At 37.5% G+C, this 21,067-nt stretch overlaps 1 protein-coding gene across 1 annotated transcript in view; it reads right to left on the bottom strand.

The window, feature by feature from the left end:
* The window catches only part of LOC139719949 (DNA repair protein RAD50-like), a 70,457-nt gene that overhangs the window by 37,139 nt on the left and 12,251 nt on the right, over positions 1-21,067 (bottom strand). The window contains exons 6-17 of the mRNA XM_071631328.1: positions 20,317-20,358; positions 15,477-15,550; positions 10,242-10,301; positions 8,825-8,870; positions 8,131-8,199; positions 6,865-6,954; positions 6,315-6,375; positions 5,357-5,434; positions 4,111-4,187; positions 2,752-2,853; positions 1,937-2,110; positions 1,313-1,417 (exon numbers count right to left, since the gene is read on the bottom strand). Of these exons, the coding sequence (XP_071487429.1) occupies positions 1,313-1,417; positions 1,937-2,110; positions 2,752-2,853; positions 4,111-4,187; positions 5,357-5,434; positions 6,315-6,375; positions 6,865-6,954; positions 8,131-8,199; positions 8,825-8,870; positions 10,242-10,301; positions 15,477-15,550; positions 20,317-20,358 (978 nt within the window). The remainder of the gene's footprint in view (positions 1-1,312; positions 1,418-1,936; positions 2,111-2,751; positions 2,854-4,110; positions 4,188-5,356; positions 5,435-6,314; positions 6,376-6,864; positions 6,955-8,130; positions 8,200-8,824; positions 8,871-10,241; positions 10,302-15,476; positions 15,551-20,316; positions 20,359-21,067) is intronic.

Raw genomic sequence — 21,067 nt, 5'->3', positions numbered from 1 at the left:
TACTTCATACAATTTTTCTACACAGATTGCACAAATCATACATATGGTACCACTGGCATTTGCCGCAAATGGTACTTGGTGACTAACGATATGTATGGTGCCATTGGTACAATGTACCTAGCCAAAGACAGGACAATGTTGTACATAGAATAGAATTAGACAATTACATCATCTGTTTTGGAATCATACGATGTAATCAAATCTTATGAGGGTTTTGTTCACAAAGTTGCTCTTAACAACCACAAAGCTTGCCCTACCAAGCAACAGGTAAACAAATTCCTGCCTAATGAACTCCATGGGAGGGAAGAGACAAATTAATTGCTTTCCTTTTTTAATCTGTAGGAAAAGAAACATTTGATATGGAAACAGTTCATTCTTAAGGGTACATGGTGGCTCTAAGACCTGGAACTAGACCAGTTGTGCGCCCAGCAATTTAAAGGGATGGTATAGTATTAGTGGAGGTGAAGATTGAGCTATTAACTTTTTGCAAGATACCAAGAAACCACTTATGAAATAATACAGAGCATGACATTGAATTCAAAGTTTTATTAGATGAAAATCAGTTTTGGAATGGCTGAGACATCCAAAAACAAAGTAAAACAAAGCCATCCCAATAAAAGCTGGGCCCCATCAACTATAATTTAGTTATACTGAGGACAGAGTTTCAGAATTTGTGATAATTGGGATGAAGAATAAGAACATTTTCAAAATCTAACACATATTGCAATGAACAAGGATGATGACATGGCAGAGTCACCATAAGAATGCAGAGTTGGGGCTCAAGGAAGCAGAACAAAAGAAGAAGGCATGCATAGATTATACCACAGGTGAACTCACAAGCAAGCGGTATTGTAATGAAATTACACTGCTACATTTCTGAAATATGTGAACCTCCTATGTCATCATCCTTGTTCAGTGTAATTTGTTTAAGATTTTTCAAAGTATTGTTTCTCTGCTCAAGAACCGCAATGAATTCCACAAACCAATACATGGAGTTGTCGATTTATGTACTACACGATGTGAAATTATGAAAATCGTCTGGAATGTCCCTTTAAGTTAGGTCTCAATCAAAACTATACAAACCCTTTAAAGTATTTGTGGTGCCACCGGTACCTGGTCAAAGACAGGCTGTGTTGCACACACAATTATTATGAGTACATGGTGCCTCGAAAATCTAGTATGAGACCAGGAGTATCCACAACAATTCAAACAATCTGCGCTACCATTGGTAACAGGGCTAAGAATGATGGTGCTCAAAATGACTGCACAATGTGGTTCCAATGGTAACAAGCACACAACGGGCGGTACCCACTATGGTATTCTGCTTGCTCTTGATGGTGGTCTCAAGGCGTGTGTTGGTGTCTCTCAAATCCTGGCATTGCTTTTCCACTGTCTGCTCTTTTTCCTCATACTGCCACTGAACGTCAAGTGCAAACACAGAAAAACACAATCTTAGCCTGATTGGTCATCCTTGTATGTGGTATAAATCTTCTCACTTTCCTTTTTGACTTTCGTTTCCTGCTGCTCATGACTATACTAATAATGATTAATAATGACTATGACAATAGTTACAATTACTACTGCTGCTGCTACTACTACTACTATTACTACTACCTACTAATACTGGTAACAACAACAAAAACAACAACAACAACCACAAAAAAATGATAATAAAAATAAAAATAATAGGAAGAAGAAGAAGAGGAGCATAATTATAACAATGATAGTAATGAAATGTTCTAACAGGAACAGGAATTTTATGTCATTAACATTCATCTCTTATTGTCATCAACAACATTATGTGTATGTCCATTATTATCATCACTACAATCACCACATGGTATCATTATAACTTCACCGCCAATATCATAATAATTCTGAACTTATCATCCCTGATGATGCAGCAAGTTTCTTGTTACCATGACAACATTCCTACCTTGATCTGCTCTGCCTCCCCTCTCTGGATCTCTGTCCAGCGGTTCACCTCCTCCATGAACTCGCCGGCTCTGGTGGCAGTGATCTCTCCAGCCCTGCTGTAGCCACCCAGAAGGAGCTTGGATGCAAGCACCTGGATGTAACGGTCTCGCTTTGTGATGGTTTCTTGATGTTGCTGTAAGTAAAATGGATTGCAATGTTTTACCCGTTGAGGATGGTTTGTTGATTTTGCTACAACACACATTTCCCAAAGACGCTTGCCCAAGTATACTCGGGACTCGTCCTCAACAACAGGTTAAGACATAAGATTTGAGGTGTATATTCAGCACTGAAAATTTGTGTCAGTGCAGCTTAAAAAATGTCAGTTTGAAATACATTATTCAAAAAGACAATGTATGATTCATTGAATTCCTAAAGTTCTGCAAATTTTGTCACACCAAAGGATAATATCATAAAGAAAGCAGTCAGCATTTGCAACACATGCATTTGAAACACACATTACAGAGCAAATTGTCAGTCTCCACTTTAGATAGAGTGTATTATCAAATTCTATGAAAATATAACACACATTTCATTAAATTGTGCATTGATACACTGACATAAGCCCTTATATTCATGCCGTTCAAGACTTATGATTATGAGGCTTGATACATTAAAACAAACACACAAACCATAGCCAAATTAAAATAAACACACAAACCACAGCCAAGTAAAAAAAATTATAATAATAAAAAATAGCCTTTGTTGGACCCCATAGGACAATCTCGCATAATAACCAGTGGATAAAAATAGTAGCAATCAAGAGGTCATTCTAACCTTTGCTTCTTGCTTCAGTACACCCTCGCTGACCAATAGCTTGGACCTCTCATTGGTCTTTGTCTGGGCAAACATCTGTGTTCTCTGTTTCTTCCTTTCACACTGACAAAAGGAAGAGAAATGTACGAGTTGCTACGTATCAGTCAAGATTACACTGAGAATAAATGCTGGAAATGATTGTCGGAATACAGCAATGAAGTTTGGTACAGTGCACTCCCGTTATAACGAAATGCTCGGGACCGGCAGTTTTCTTTGTTATGACTAAATTTTGTTATAACCGAACAAATACAATATATAACGAAAACAAGGAAGCCAAGTATATATGATATTCTGTTTGTTGAATACTCGTCATACACTGGAAAGCTATGTGAACAATAGAACAAATAGTTATTCAATTTCAGATTATTGTATTAATGCAAGTTCAACTTGGAAACTGTGCGTGACACAACAAGCGAACGCAGAGTGATGTGACGCATTCGCCCATGCGGAGACGTTACAAATGCTTGTTCTGCTACGTATTTTCGAAAGCGATCCTCAGTTCGTTATAACGGAGCACATTTCTTTCTCTTTTTTTTGTCAGTGGTGCTCAGAAAAGACTTTGTTGTTACGAAATTTCGTTATAACCGTGTTCGTTGTAATGGGAGTGCACTGTTTCATAATAGCAATACACATAAAATTGGTAGATTTAGGTTAGTCACTGTTTTGTTTCATCTTGTCTTGTTTTTGGATTCCTGTTCCCACTGATTACATTTTTGAGTATCTGGAGTTTAGTTTGCACAAACAGGCAAAATCTGGGCAAATATATCCCGTAGTCAGTAGCAGAATTTGTTGTAAGGTGTGATTATAACACATACACATATATGTTATCATGATGATTATACATCCATCCTCAAATAACAGGTAGATGTAGGCATTGACAAGTATGTAAACACACAGAAGGCAAGAAGTGAAGCACTGTGTAGTCATAGCAGTACCCAAATTAATTAATATAGTAACCACATTGTGAGGAAATAAATATCATGACTACTCGAGTACTTCTTTGGATAACCAAATACAAGTAATAATGAAATGAAATCAAACATGAATGAGAAAAAAGTTGGATGGAGTTTGGATAATCTCAGCTTGGGTGCAGCAAGCAGTGCTTAAAATGTGTGTGTAGAGTGTTGATGTAAGAAATGTACTATCTTTCTCTACACTTGATTTCAGGGTATTAAAGTCACAAATCAAGCCATTTGTCTCTGATACTTTGTTGTTGTTTTTTGAAGATGTGGATCTACAACTTTGTACAATAGCCTTGATCACTTTTGAGATGAAATTGCATAATTCATTAGACATTATGAAACCAATTAGGCTCTGTACCTCTTGTAAGGAACGCTCCTTCTCCTTCACTTGCCTCTGGTGGTCTGCATGGATCTGCTTCAAGTCTTCAACTGACCCTGATATAATTCATAGGAATCACACACACACAATGAAAGAAAAAAATCAGACAATTGATTCAGAAGTTATGAACTTTTAAAATTCGGTGCCGTCATCACTGGATATGGAGACCCCTCCACTTCATGATATCACTTTGGACAACAATATAAAAAACAAGGCAAGCGCCAAATTATGTCTTGCCCATTCGCGTACAAGAAATTATTATTTTTCTAACTCCCAGAAGTTCATTGACCCGCCTATGACCTTTGATCTTCAACTCCACAAGGGACATTAACCATCCAAGTTTGGTCACAAACGGACATAGGGATCAAAAGTTATGAGCCACAATCGAAACGTGCCACAAAAAGTAAACATTGGGCCCTAAAAGTTTGTTGACCCCTGTCTGTGACCTTTGACCTTGTGATGACCTTCACCTCCCCAAGGGACATCTACCATCCAAGTTTGGTCACAAACGGACAAAGGGATCAAAAGTTATGAGCCATTATCAAAACACGCCATAAAAACTTAAAATCGGGCCCTAAAAGTTTGTTGACCCCTGTCTGTGACCTTTGACCTTGCGGTAACCTTCAACTTCCCATGGTACATCTACCATCTAAGTTTGGTCACAAACAGACAGATACATCAAAAGTTACGAGCCATAAACAAAACGTGCCCTAAAAACTTAACATTGGGCTCGAGTTCATTGACCTCTGCCTGTAACCTTTGACCTTGAGGTGCCCTTCATGTTTGGTAAAATGTGTAACTTTGCATAACCACTCTTCCCTCCAAGTTTGATTGAAATTGAAATACTCAGTAGAGAGTTATTTAAGTTTTTGTAACATTACCGACAGACGACGGGCGAACGGACGACGGACGGACGATGGACGGACAGATGCCGCAGGCGATCTCTTAGTCTTCCCACACCTCCGGTGGGCTCGACAAAAACATAAAGAAAACTCAACATTATTTGCACTTTTCTAGCATAATGAAGGAGTGCTTGAAGTACCTCTTCCAGAAAGCAGGGGGAATGATATTACCCGTAACTAAAAATGTATTCCTGGCGATTTTTGGTGGTTATGTGATGCAGGGTGACATATCTAAACTTCTGAAGTGCAACCACCATGGGACTCAATGGGTTAATACGTAAGAGGCCCCCAAGGTACAATTTACTCTCTGCAAGCCACCTCACCTTGGAAGATGTTCTCCAGTTTGTTCTCTATGCTCTGCATGCTTCGTACCAACTGGTCTTTCTGCCCCTGGAGCTTGGCTGAAATGTTGCCACGGAAACAGGAAGCGAGCCAGATATGCAGAAATTAAAGAGAGTACCAGAGACATTCAACGCAAAAAAAAAAAGAAAACATACGCCAGTTTCATTTGGATGTATGTACGTGTACCTCACATGGTTCTTAATTTCTGTCATCCATAAGAATGATTACTGACAGACAGGCAGTGGATGAGCCAAAAACATAATGCCTGCACCGACACTTCGTGGCCGAAGCATGAAAACAGTGAGTGGGAATGATAGAGAGAGGCATACATACAGCATGGTGTCTACACAGGGAGAGAAAAAAAAAAAAAGGAGAAAGACAGGCATATCGACAGACACAGGAGGAAGAAAGAGTAAGTTTAAATACGACACCTACAAGCATGTACATAATTCTTGTGATCTGATTGGTCCACTGCTCATTGCGTGACATTTACTTATAAAGGTGATAGTATGTTGTCACTGTTGAGAATTTTTCTTTTTCAATATATACTGCATTGTTCAATCATCCCTATTGTACATTTACTCCCATGATATGCTCTTTATCACCTTGAAGCTTTGTACCACCACTCTTCTCTGAAGTGAATACTGGTACATTATTATCATTATTATTTATTTATTTGAATACAAGCGGGCATTGAACACAAACAGAAAATCATATTATGTGATATAAAGATTGTGGTGATTCTAGGTGCATGCCACTGGTTCCCAGGGGAGAAAAAGGGGTAAAGATTTAATGTTTCTGATTGCTTAACCTTACAACCTCATTCACCTCTCTTGGGAAAAAAACCCACATCATCTCAAACAATCTGTGACTCCAAATACACACTGTCTTTTACATTGTACATATGATGGAGTTATGCTGGCACAAGGATAAACTTACCAACTTCATTGGCCAACTTGGTGATGTTGTGTGTCTTCTTGACAAGCTCTTCATACTGTGCCTGCACATAGACAAATCAACCCAACAATATTACACTGAGACCAGTGGTTGCTGTGACAACATTCATGCATCTTTCTTTTCTAATCAGGTCAAAAAAAATGTTGCGATTCTCCCCTCTGTACATCCTCTGTAAAGCATCTTGAGAACCTACTCTGTGTTGAACTGTGTTCTACAAAAATATCAGAGCATTATTACGATCAAAATGGCAAACAAAGGTGCGGATATTAATACAGTAAAATGAAAGGATAATATTGGCAGAAATAAAATACTGTTTGTAGTTCACTATTTGTCATTCATATGTATACTATCAGAGAAAGAATACATTGTGAAAATTGTGAAATTCATTGAAATCATGATTGGATGTAAAGAAAAAGATATATCGAGATTCATTAAACTCATTCTGACTGTAGAGGCAATGGATTCTTATTACCCTAATAAATGATTAGTCGAAGAAAAGAGGAAAGCCACGGTGAAGTTTGAAATGACCTACCTCTACTGGTTCCAGCTTTTCTTCAATCTTTCTCACAGATGCCTCATCTGCTGCTAATCTTGTCTTCTTTTCATCCAGGTCTTGCGAGAGCTGAAGTGGCAAAGATAATTGTTGTTGAAAGAAAGATACTATTTCAGAGGTGTGAAGGTTTAGGTGTGGGTTTCTTTAATTTGTCTCCCTCTTCGATCTACAAATTAAATTTGTTAAGATCGCAACTGCTGACCTGTAAATTAACAAACATGTCTGAAAAAAGGAACCAGTGGGACTCAAACCTGCCATCTACTGCTTTCCGGGCAGCGACACTACCACCAGTTCCTTTTTTTTTCTGTTATGTTTGTTAATTTACAGATCAGCAGTTGCCATCTTAACAAATTTAATTTGTAGAGGGAGACAAATTGAAGAAACTCACACCAGATAATTGCTGTAGTTGTTGTTTTTTTTCACAGAAGTTACAGATGTACCATTATGAACAGCTTTAGTCTGCGAGTATCAACTATTATGGGCATAGGACACTTAACCTTTATTAAAACTAATAACAGTCATCATACAAGATAAATGAAATTGAAATGGTATCCATGGTCTGCATTGGATCATGTCTATCGAAAGAGCTGAACATAGCCAAACTACATGTACAATTCATAGATTCATAGCCCTCTAATGCATACACTCTAACCCATTGAGGATGGGCTGATTTTGCTACAACATGCATTTCCCATAGACACTTGCCCGAGTATACACTTGGGAATTGTCCTTGACGGGTTAAGGTGGGTGGGTAAAGAATTTCTGCCTAATAAAGACCACAACATTGCACCATCAATATGTTGAACACATGATGAAATACTCACCTTCTTGCAATATTGCTATCAAGCATATTGGGACCTTTATTTGTTCGTTCAATCACCCGTTTGTTCTAGTAATGTCATTGCTATAGTCAGGGTTGTTGACTGGGACTGACCCATCTTGTCACTTTACTGACTAGAACACATGCACAAATGTTTTAACTATGCCATGTCATCACTTTCAGCACAGTCCCACCTATGAATATCTGTGAGGTTTGCCGTTAGTACTGCAGGGAGGTGTGAATCCAACAATTCCACAGAAGTTAGAACTTGCCAGACGTAACTGACTAATTGAATTTTTTCCTTTCTTCATAAATTATTGAAACAAACTGATACTCTGGTACATACTAGTGACTTTTAAACACATTTATGTTTTAATATAGTGTACAGTAGTTGATGTTAAGTTTGATAAGATGACATCTTTTACCTGCTTGGCTTTTTCTTTCCATTCTTTGAGGTTTCTGGTTTCTATCGCATATTCTCTAATATCCCCAGCCTGAAATAAAAGGGGGAGGAGTAAGTTAAACAAAAAAAAAATTAATAAAGTAGAAATTAATGTTAATGATATTTTACAAATGTACACATGACAAGTTCACTGTATAACACATACTTATTCATTCAAAATTTATGTATAATATATACACTGCAGTTTGTCAGCTACAGTGAAACAAACCAGCAAATAGATGTATAATCATTCTTCTTGTCAAACAGCAAATGAATTACATATTAAACACAACAAAGAATCTGCTTTTTTTTTCAGGAAATGTTGTAAATGTAGTGATCAAGAATTGCTTTATCAATGTTTATCAATAATTTAGTGAATAATATTTCCTGCTTCATTAAAGAATACATATTAGAAAGACTTTAGTAATGAAATTCTGATAGCACAATGATAAATGATAATTTGTTAGCATGATCTCCATAGCAATTATAATCTGCAAATGTATGGTTTCTTTACTTCTTGGATGGATCAATAACTACCCAGCTGTATGAATTTCAAAACGAAAGACACATGCATATACAGGAAGAGTAAACGGAAAAAACTATTATATTCATGCATCTATGAGTTTATTTCTCCATTTCAATGTAATAAGCACTAATAAAAGATGTGAGATATTTACCTGTCCTGCCCTCAGCTTTCTTATAGCCTCCAGAGCCTTGATGTATCTGGAAAAAAAAATGATTTATCTATTTATTTCCTTATTTATTTTTTAGTAAAAGGTCAAATAATGAAGAGTTCTCTTCTGACTCACAAAAGCCCTGTGGGTCTCTTGCTCATTTGACATTCACAAGTTCACCTTCCACTCATTCACCCATTCAAACTATTTCTCAAAAAGAACATGACAACTTTTTTTTTTTTTTTTTTTTTTTGGGGGGGGGGGGATTTGAGGAACCTCCAGGGGGCAGCACGGTGTCCATTTTGTATATTCTTTCAACACTGGTAATAATACCTACCAATTCTGCTGAAAATGTTACCATGCATTTTCAAAAATAAGATTAATGTGAAAACTGGCCTCCAAATTTGTACTACCCCAAAGAGGTCCACCCCTGTATCTGCCATTTACAAGCAAACTTGAAAATACACTCACTAAATATATTACTCAAAGCATTTGCTTTCTTTGGTTCAGGTGAGGAATAAAAAAAGGGGGGAAAAAGCAAGCATTGCCTGTAGCATCAAAGATTTAAAAATTAGCAATCTTTCCTACATTGTTCTCTAATTATCAAAATCTCTTTTATCAACTAGATTTAATGACATCAAGTGAAGGCCCCCCCCCCCCCCGATCTCAACCATCGACCGCGTAATCATGCTGAAAAGTCAGCACATACATTGCCTGCATCATAATCTACAGAACTGTGAGAGTTGATTTACAAAAAAAAATCGTCATTTATGCTACTTTATGCTAATTTGGGCATAATGTATGCATGAAATCAGACTATTTATTAACACTACATTAAAAAAAAAATGGTGTTTATATCAGTTGGGTTTCCTTCAACATATGGTAAAAGTCGATATTTTCGCACGACTAATTTTTCGCGCTTGGCAAGGTGAGAAGGGTTTCTCGTGTTTATAATTCCGCGGAATCAATACATCACGCACAGGAACATTATGGCAAGCAAAAATATTTGCGTGCTTTTATTTTTGCCGTTCTTTCTAGTTGCGCGAAATGCGCGAAAATTTCAACACCGCGAAAATTTCCACTTTTACAGTATGTGAGTGAAACAAATTGTACCATCCTTACAGATTCTTATAAAGTACTTTTAATATTTTTTAATTATTTGTCTATTTCTTTGTTTTTAGACTTTTGGGGGGTTTTTTGATAAAAATTTTTGAGCATAAAGCTATATCATTAATTGATTTTAATCAAATATAAGAAAATATAATGCTTTCATGAAATTTGAAAATGTCATGGCTGCATACATGTACATATTTATGCGTAACTTGGTAAATGCGCGCCTGCATCGCAAATTTGGTGTCAACAGATGCAGCAGACTCCATTTCTGCCACGCTTATAATGAGATGGCACTACATGTACTTACCTTGTGGCAGCGAATATCTCATCAAACTTAGTCTTCAGTGTCTTACCATCACTTAGAGGCCTATCAAAAGGAACATAATGTGGAAGCAGAAAAATAAAGAAGAAAAATGTTACATTCTTTAATAAGGGTGATCATTAAATTGGCACCTCTGAATTTCACTGAATATCTTACATGGGAAAAGGATTAGAGGGAAGTGGTTACATTCTTTAAATCTGCACAGACTCAATAAAAATCTCACAAACTCTTGCCAATTTGAGAAAGAACCAGGAAGCTAAATCTTCTATTTAGTGTGTCAATTAGTTATAGACTGATCAACTTACAGGCTTTCAAACATGCTGAAACTGAAACAAATCATGGCTGGACAACAAAGGACACAAAAGTTAGATTTGTTTTTCAAAACTATACCATGTGAAACACCAGGAATGAATGGTAAATGTCATGATACAAAGGACACAGCTGAAAGCCACAGGAATGTGGTTTTCAGGCCTCCTTTGGGGTGATATGCACTCTCCTGTTAAAGCCAAAACATACAATGTGTACATGTAGTTCTCAGAAAGGCTCAAAAATCATCTTTCACCATTTGGAATTTGCCTGCAATACATGTATATATGAAAAGGCTCTTACAAAGAAACTTGGCTGGCTGACAAAATTTGCCGAAACAATGAGTTGTTTTGGAGCAGTCTGAGATCAAAGTGTAAAAGAAAGAACCCTTCGTGTTTTGTAGTGGGTAGGCAGAACGTCAAGTGATGATTGATCATACCCTAGCAATGGTATTTTCCAATAAGCTCCACGCAATTCATTCTAGCAGGGAAGATCATTCAGTGGATACTGCTGTGGCCAAATTTGACTATCAATGATTGATCAATTGATTATAAAAAAAATATGCAGCAATCATGATCAGGTATGATTACAACTGTAATACTTCCGGCAAACCTTTATGGCTAATATTTTGCATTTTTGTTGTTACCAAACTAAAATTGTGTTTTTACTATTAGTACAGTTGTTATTTCACACATTTCTACTTAAACACATGTGCATTTTAGAGCAAAAATTGACAGTTCAGCAGGGATATGAGAAATTCATTTTCCATTTTAAAGAGGAAATTTGATTAGGTTGCCCTTTCTAATATGTGTAGCAGTATGATTCTGAAAAAATACAGGGTAAACAAAAAAAAAGAAGAAGAAAGTAGTATCATGGCTATACATGAGGCAGAGTAATTCAAGGTATCAGTTACCTTGCCAAGAACCACACAGATTATGCCTTTCAAATATATATTGATCCCTCAAAGAAACAAACAAACAAGTTAATATACTGTTGCCACATCTGTTCGTCATAAATAATTTTTTTTAACATCAACATGACCGATCAAACATATCCAATTCCCAGGTCTATTTATGGTGCCTTGGCAAGGCTATGGTTTCTCTACACTGCTATTGAAATCAATTTCAAAAGCTCAATATATGCAAATGACACTTTCACACTTTCACATGGTAGCACTTTCGAAGTCATAAAAACCACAATTGTTCATAAAGCCATGTGAATCAGCCTTTGGCTACTGCCATATTACACAACCAGTATGATCTCTACCGCCTGGTTTATTTTCTCACATGCACTGTACAAACAATATCCTCTTGTAGGGTAACCAGCCACTTTTAATGTTTAACTTCCCTGTTGCCCCTAATTTCAAGACTTTTAGTTCTTGCTGCACAAGGTTATACATTGTACATCTCCCAATCACCTCAATGTGGCCAACATAAGTTGCATCTCATTTTTCCATCTATATTCGTTAGTTTTCAAATTCATACCTACAAGGGAAATACAACTGTATCTTGAATCTAATTACCCTTGTTGCTCATCTAAAAACTTGACTAATTACATGACTCATTTTGACACATCATATTCATAATCAATGTTTGTTGTCTTTCCTTAAATTTTCATTTGTTGACAAAGTGATACCTCTTTTTCATTTTCCAGACACCCATTTTTTTTAAATACAGTTGAACCTCTCTTATCCGGGCACCCTTTATCCGGATCTCTCTATTATACAGACGCAATCTCGCCGTGATTTTTTTTCTTTTTTTTTTAATAATTACGGGAGGAAAGGGGGATTCCCAACTCCTTGAGAACTCCTACACAAACACACATAAATTACATATTACCTCCAACATGATTAACATACATTACATCAAATTTCCTTCCAAATTGCTTACCTTCAGACATTTTAACATCCCCAGACATCCCCAAATCATCACAAGAACATGGACAGATTATGCGCTCGAGTCCTCTCATATCGCATTGCCACATATAGGTCCATACACAGCCGTGGATATGACTAGATAGACAAGCATTGTTTCGAGTCATTGGCTGAGCAGCGAATGATATTGAACACTCAAAATTTTGAAGCGTAGTTTCGTCGACTCATACTGTTTATTTTCAAGATCTACTTGATACATTTCTTAATAATTATTTAGGTAAATCATCCCAAGAATTTATTTTAAAAAAATGATTTCATTCTTGCAAACACAAACCTCTATTTTGGGGTCTGTTACTGAGTGTAACAATGAAAAGGTTGCAGTATACACATTACTATACAATGTCATGTGGTACTACAATGGGCTACATCAGTACATGTGTATGTGTACATGTATACAGCATTGAGTCTCCCGTATCCGGCCAAATCCCTTATCCGGATGAGCCCCAGTCCCGATTTGTCCGGATACGAGAGGTTCAACTGTACTAAAAAAAAAACCCATGATAAATGGCTAATAATTCCAGTCCTTCTTTTCATATCAAAGGTACAGGGCTCACCGCTTAATCGCAAGGGGTCGGGAGACAAGTTTTTCTCCTGTTTAAGCGGTACTCCCGCTTAAGCCATGGCCGCTATTGGCCCGTGCAAATCTCACAAGAAGAAGCCCAGTATGTGGGCATTACATTAAACCATGCACAGTTATCAAACCCGACGATAACCACAGCAACAAATACATGCACGCTACCACCCGCAGACCCATAACGCCGATAAGAAAGGACACGGCAGTCTTATGATTTTTGGCAAATGCATTATCGGAACAAACCTGTGATCCATTCATATGATCCACAAAATAACCCTTTTTTGTATTTTTAGAGTTGAAAATACATATAAAGTTCCGTGTATAGACGTACCCGTGTATAAGACGCAACCCGACTTTGCGACTTAAAAAAAAAATCATTAGTGATCATAATGACACTTTGATGGGATGGTGCAAGAGGCAACTTGGCTTGAGCAGACTTTCTTATTTGATATCCCTCGCCCTGGCCCGATCCCATGAATGACAGAGAAAAATAAAAACCCTGCAATGATTAAACAACAAACCACTTGCTAGCAGCCGTGTGGATAAAGAATAAGAAAAACAAAAACACTGCGATGATTAAACAACAAACCACTTGCTAGCAGCCATGTGGATAAAGAATAAGAAAAACAAAAAACAAAACCCGATGATAATGAGGGAAACTGACAATCTGACACCTAACAAGCATGCCAGCCACCTGGCCAGGCTGAAAGGAATCTGCCTACGCACCCTTGTAGATTGCATGGATGGGGCCCTGGGAAAGGGGCAATTGATGTAATCTCAAAGCTGAAGTTTCGCACAGTGCACTGCATGTATTGGCACGCACACGGTGTGGCGCATTTGTGGGGCACACACAGTCACACATAAGTTGGCAGGAGGGCTAAGAGGGAAGAGAGCTCAGTCTCTCAGATAGCTACAACTGTACGTCTGCAGCTGGCCAGCTGGTGAGATCAGTGGACTTGATTAGTGAAAGTGCACGAGTAGACGCCCGATAAGATGACGGTTAGTGGCAAATGTTTAGACTGCAGTCGACATAATCTATTGGGAACTGGTGAGAAAATAATCCTTCTGGTAAGGAAATTAAATCCATGCAATTTTGTCTAAGAATTAACTTAATTATTTTTATACATTAATACACGGACAATGGAAGTGTTTCAGCAAGATTTCAGCCAGATTTTTCCCGATAAAGCGGTTCATGGTTCCGATAAAGCGGTGGAAATAACACGTAAAAATTTTGTTGCATCAGGTTTTGTTGCACTTAAACGGGGTTCCCGCTATTAAAAGCGGTTCCCGATGAACGGGTGAGCACTGTACTTTCTTTCAGACAAGTTCCAGCAGTCTCTCCTCATGTCTCATCAAATAGATCTCTTCATTAATTTCTTCTCATAATATATCTATTCCATGTTAATAGTAATCCAATTTTCTTAAAGGGCAACAAAACATTATGCTGAGCTAATACAGGATGTTTTGTGTTTGGTGTATAAGCATCTGTACACAGCACAAATGTACACTGGTGTCACATTTGGTTTGTTTGGCATGCACTACACATGTAGATAAAAATGTACACTTGGGTAGCAGAATAAAGAGAAGGAGAAGAAAGAGAAAGAAGAATTGTATCTGTTACATAGAATGAGACTTACAACAGAGGGAGTAGACATGGAGGTTGGTGTGAGGAGGAGGAGGAGGAGGAGGAGGAGGAAGAGGAGGAGGAGGAGGAGGAGGAGGAGGAGGAGGAGGAGGAGGGGGAGGAGTAGGAGGAGGAGGAGGAGGGGGAGGAGTAGGAGGAGGAGGAGGAGGGAGAAGGATGAGGAGGAGGAGGAGGAGGAGGAGGAGGCACTTAAACATAATAATCAATGGGAGTTGGAGGAGGATAGATAAGAGAGGGAAGGAGAGAAAAAGAATGACAGTGAAGAGGAGAAGAACAGAGGCGGAACAATACTGGTGATAATTGAATGACAATGATGATAAAGACAATTGCAATGTATTCCAATGAAACAGACATTATACACTTAAGGAATAATGAAAGTCATAATGAACTCAATATAACCGTAGCAGAATAATCTAATCTATCAGGTGCATCTCTAAACCATGTCAGGTGAAAATCAGATGAATGAAGAAAGAGAAGTGTTACAAAAACTGGATGAAATGAATAATGCTACAAACGTTAAGGATGTGATTATTATTATTCTTTTAATTGTAATACTCTGTTCCAAAGACTCTCCCCCCAACTAATAATAAAAAAAGAAATAATAAATAAATAAATAAATAAATAAATAAATAAATAAATAAACAAGTAAGTACATAAATAAATAAATAAATAAAAAAATAAATAAATAAATAAGCAAATACATAAATAAATAAATAAATAGATAATACAGCATTCTGGTTGCTATGGTGACTACGCTCTTACCAGTTTGCATCCTCCTGATGGCAGAAGATGACATTGTTGAGGACAGGCTTGGACACTCCCAGGCACTCTACCATCTATAGATCACAAAGACAAAGACAATCAGATATCATTTAAAACAATGATGATGATGATCATGGCAAAATCCTACAGTTCGACCTCGATTATCCAGCCTCCTTTTATCCGGAAATCTCTATTATCCGGACGCATTCACGCAGTGAAGGACTTTTTTTTCCTTTCAAAAATTGAGAAAAAAAAGTGACTTTAAACTCAATAAAAATTTCTACAAAACTCACATGATTTACCTACAATATTCCCGACAGAACGAACATAAATTCACACCACAATATCATCGTAAAAGTAAGCAGTCATCACCACCGTTGCGAGGTACGCTACCTACGTAGCTGCCAGTGCACTGGGACGGCAGCTTGGACGGCAGCTATATACATTAATATTGTGTCTCCCATATCCGGCCAATTCGCTTATTCGGATGAGTGCCGGTCCCGACATATTTTCACAAAATTGGCAAAATATTAAAATGACATGTTTGTCACAAATGTGTTGAATGTTCACCTTCCTTGACCTAGGTTTAATTGGATGAATAGGAGAGCATGTATTTGGGGATATAAGGACTTTAACATGACTTTGCCCATTCATAAGTTTATGCATTGAGTAATTTTCAAGGTATGGAGAAAAAGTGCAATTTCTGTATTGAAAAGTACATTGTTACAATTTTCATCTGGCCTTTGACTCTAAAATTCATAGGATAATCACTGTCAGGCAGAACATGCATAAATATGTAGAAAGTTTCAAGATAACTTGAGCCACTTCTGAGATATGGAGAAAGAGTTAGTTCAGCACTTTCCCTTGATCTTTAACCTTTTGACCTTTGAGGCAAAAAAAAAAAAGTTTCCAGAGAATCTCTTTTAGGTTATACATGCATACACCAAGTGTTAAAAAAAAAAAATAATAATCCTGCTGGCATTGCATAAATATGAGGGAAATAGTAAAATGTTGAAGTGTTGCCCTTGACCTTTGACCCCATGAACCCTAAATTCTCTAGATAATCACTGCTAGTCAGTTCATGTATATATACTATGTTCCATGAAGATACCTTGAACAATTTCCAAGTTAGGGAGCAAAAAGTGAAGTTTTGATATTGTTACTTGACCTTTTGACCTTTGACCTCATGACCCCAAACTTTCACCAGAGAATCTTAATTGGGTAATACATGTATACATTAAGTTTTAACCCTAATCAGGCTGGGGGGGGGGGGGGGATATCTTCGCAATGCAATAAGCTCCCGCCGCGATGTTTCATGACTTTTTTCTTTCAAGTATCGCACAACTTTTGAGACCCAAATTGTTGCGCCAGCGCGTACCGTTTTGACGCGACGCCCGTTCGAAAAAAATTTGTCAACCCCAAAATTGCTCCAAAACGTGATTTTGTGTACAAATCCAATGCAAATTGTGTTTTTTCAATTAATTCACATAAAAATTCATATCTTCACTTGCAATGGATGAAATTAATTTATTTTAGCATAATAATGCTTAAAAAAATGTCTGTGACAAATTTTGGCCAAAAAACAAACAAAAACAAAAGGTCAAAAAACAAAGAAATACATAAGAAATTCAAAACAATAAAATACATAAGAAATTAAATTCGATACAGATTTTTTTTTATCCTTTGTCTCAGAAGAATGATACAAGAAACATTTTAAAAAAGAAATTAGCTTAATTGGAGCATTAATAAGTGATTTAGAGCCCAAAACTGATTTTATGCATAAATTACAATAATTAATTAATATGAAATATAAGAAAAATTTTTCGGAGAAAGCAACAATACACTTTGATAGAATACATCGCGGGCGTCGCGTGTGCCCATTTTCGGCGCGATCGCGCGTTCCATAGGCGAGATCTGAAGGGGGGCGGAATCCCCCCCCCCCCCCCATATAGCATAGCCAAAAAAGCCCAGCCTGATTAGGGTTAAGAAAATATCTTCAGGCATTGCATAGATATGGTGAAAATAGTGAAATTTTATGTATTTGACCTTGACCTTTTGACCTTGAGCATGTGCACCCAAAAGTTGATAGGCACAACTTCACCCCCTAATACACATACATGCCAAGTTTCATTAGGATACCTCAAAAGGTTTTTTAGTTACGCTGTCCACAAAATTCATTACGGACGGAAGGACGGACGGACGGACAACCCGAAAACATAATGCCTCCGGCACCACTTCGTGGCGGAGGCATGAAAAGAGTCTGCACGCGCTAAGACTACTACACGCACCACTGGCACTGCTACAGCCGCCAGTGCCAGTGGTGCGTGTAGTAGTTTTAGCAAACGCAGACTTTTTCTTCGACAAACAATGGTTTTTGCCTGCAAACTAACTTTTCATGCCAAGCTGGGGTCGATGTAGTGTAGTTTCTAGCCGTTTTTATTTCGTCTTTATTTCTCCGAGTTGAAGCAAGACGAGTGAGAGCGCATACCCAGTGACTGCGACGCCCGAACCGTTTTTGTCGCAATCACTGGGTATGCGCCCTCACTCGGCTTAGCGCAATACAGCGGGCTTCTGCACAATACACAAGCTGCAACTCAGAGAAATAAAGACGGAATAAAAACGGCTAGAAATTAGACTAGGGTCGTTGACGCTTGTCACTATTGGGGCACTGAAAATGACAAAATTATCACAGTTTTTACATTTATTTCATGAAGAATTCATCAAAACTCCATAAAACTATATATGTACATGTTGCTAGAGATGTCAGCAATACAAAGGGATACATTGTAAGGTATAATATTGTGCATGGTTACCATGGTAACGGGATGCCTACAGGTGATTGGTAACCCCCCCTGCAAAAAACAAACAAAACAAAACAAAACAAAAACAAAACAAAAAAAAAAACATATGGAATCTAGACAGATTTGTTTCTTTTGCCTTTCGTGCACATCACCCATTGTAGATCGGATCTTAAAGTACCTACCTCAACACTATAAAATTAGCCTGGATAAAAGGGAAAGGACGCCCAAGATTTTTCCCTCATTCTCTCCTTAGCATTAATTTATTACTGCACGTTTTGATACAAATTAACATATCATGATTTTTCATTTTATTCTATTTTTTTTTTATACAATAGCTAACAAACACAAAAGTACGCTTAATTCTTTGATGGATAATACAGCGTACTTGTATATTCCTTCTTTAGAAAGGAATTTATCTGCATTCTTCAATAAACTTCCTTTGAGAACATGAACAATCAATTGCTTTCCTCTGCTCTTTTCCAGGATTGTTTCGAATAACCATCGCTCTGTAAATACTCAAAAGAGCTAACATTAGAATATAATTGGCTTTGCTCTCTGTATTCACCTGTACTTTTAAGGGAAATTTGTGTCCATACATTACTAAAAACTACATTTGCCTATACTTTGAAGTCAAATTTGTGTTGAAAGTACGACGGATGCAACTTTTTCATGTATTTTACTATTCGAAAATGATATCTTTCTTTCAATGGCCGTTTATTATGCCTTTGTTTACAAATTTGAAATTTTGAAATTATGGGCTTTAGTTTTTAAGTTATTGACAGCTGAATCCTGACTGGATAATACTGCTTGCCATGGCAACGAGAGAAAACTTTTTTTAACGATAATCAATAAAAATGTTTTTTTTTATTGCATCTATAAAATGAAATAAAAAATATCGAAGTTTGCAGCAGTAGGAGGCATTTTGGGGGTTACCAATCACCTGTAGGCATCCGGTTACCATGGTAACCATGCACAATATTACAATGTATCCCAGTGTATTGCTGACATCTCTAGCAACATGTACATATATAGTTTTATGGAGTTTTGATGAATTCGTCATGAAATAAATGTAAAAACTGTGATAATTTTGTCATTTTCAGTGCCCCAATAGTGACAAGCGTCACCGACCCTAGTCTAATTTCTGGCCGTTTTTATTTCGTCTTGATTTCTCTGAGTTGCAGTTTGTGTATTGTGCAGAAGCCCGCTGTATTGCGCTAAGCCGAGTGAGGGCACATACCCAGTGATTGCGACAAAAAAACGGTTTGGGTGTCGCAATCACTGGGTATGCGCTCTCACTCGGCTTGCTTCAACTCGGAGAAATAAAGACGAAATAAAAACGGCTAGAAACTACACTACACCGACCCCAGCTTGGCATGAAAGGTTAGTTTGCAGGCAAAAACCCTTGTTTGTCGAAGAAAAAGTCTGCGTTTGCTAAGACTACTACACGCACCACTAGCACTGGCGGCTGTAGCAGTGCTATTGGTGCGTGTAGTAGTCTTAGCGTGCGCATAAACTTTCACGTTTCTTCCAACAAATAATGATGAAAAGTGGCCTGTAAAATTCTACTGATACCACAATTTGGAACCACATACTACCTGGGGATGTTCATGGAGGTCCCATCTACCACCCTGTCTGGTCAAACCTTTTCTGCGGGGTGGGTTGAACGAACTCCTTAATTAAGCCCCTTACAGGAATTAGCGCCTTGACTATATGGATTGGGAGACAGATGCACTGCTGACTGACCCAAATATTTTGGACAGCTAATGAGAGAAAAATGAAACAGCTACTGCCAGCAAGCTATGTATCTTTACACCCTGCCAGTCCATGTTATAAAAATAAATAAAGAAATGGGACCACCCATAAAGTGGTCAGTGCAAAGGGCAACCCCTTCAGCCCATCTCATAGACATTAGGGATGATAACTTCAAAGACATCTTATTCAGAACAACCATCGGTCTGCCGAATGCAGCCAAAAGTCACTGAACAAGCTGTACTGTCCTTGCTTGTTCATTTCAAGCACAAACTTAGATATGTACTTACTTCTCGATCAATTTCTGCACATCTGGAACTGATACTGTGCTTCTGTAATAAAACATGAAAAAGTCAAAAACGTTAGCTCTCTGTTTTCTACACATATTTTCTATTTATGCTGTATGGTATGAAAAGTATCATACCACATAAAATGATCAATTTCTAAATTTTTAAAGGTCCTACAAAAAGTTCTTCCAATTTGAATTAAAGAAGAAAATAATGGAAAGGAGATTGGCACAGCATTCCAATAATATATCAAAACTAAAACATTCTTCAAAAGTTTATATATTCCCTTTCTGTCCCTCCCATTGTAAGGCACATTCTAAAGTACAAGCAGGCACATCCCACTTTATCCTAATATTTCATTCCAGAATTGGGGGAAGTACCACCTTGGGCAATGGAAAATTTCAAAGCCTTACTGCTGCAAAAAAAAAAAAAGAAAGAAATATTTCCTTTGCACATTTACAACAGAATAAAAAAGGAAGGGAAAAACATCTCATGACTGCAGGTATGTTACTTGCAACCTGCAAAAGCAGAAAATATTGAAAATTCTGATGCACAGCCACTGAGAAAGCCATGGAGAGATCTGGACAACATTATCATCCACTGTAGTTACAATTAATCACATCTGTGTGAATGGCATCACAAGGGAATGTCAAAAAGTCACGGGGCAGAGCAGCCAATGGTTATCTTCTATGACATGCAGCTTAGTCAAAAGTAATTTAGACCTTCACACAAACAAATTCACTAATGACTGGGA

This window comes from Diadema antillarum, unplaced genomic scaffold (assembly GCF_040938485.1).
Source record: "Diadema antillarum isolate AM-2024a unplaced genomic scaffold, OU_Dant_1.0 scf00000117, whole genome shotgun sequence".
NCBI classification, from domain to species: Eukaryota; Metazoa; Echinodermata; class Echinoidea; order Diadematoida; family Diadematidae; genus Diadema; species Diadema antillarum.
This window is presented reverse-complemented; position numbering and strand designations above follow the sequence as displayed.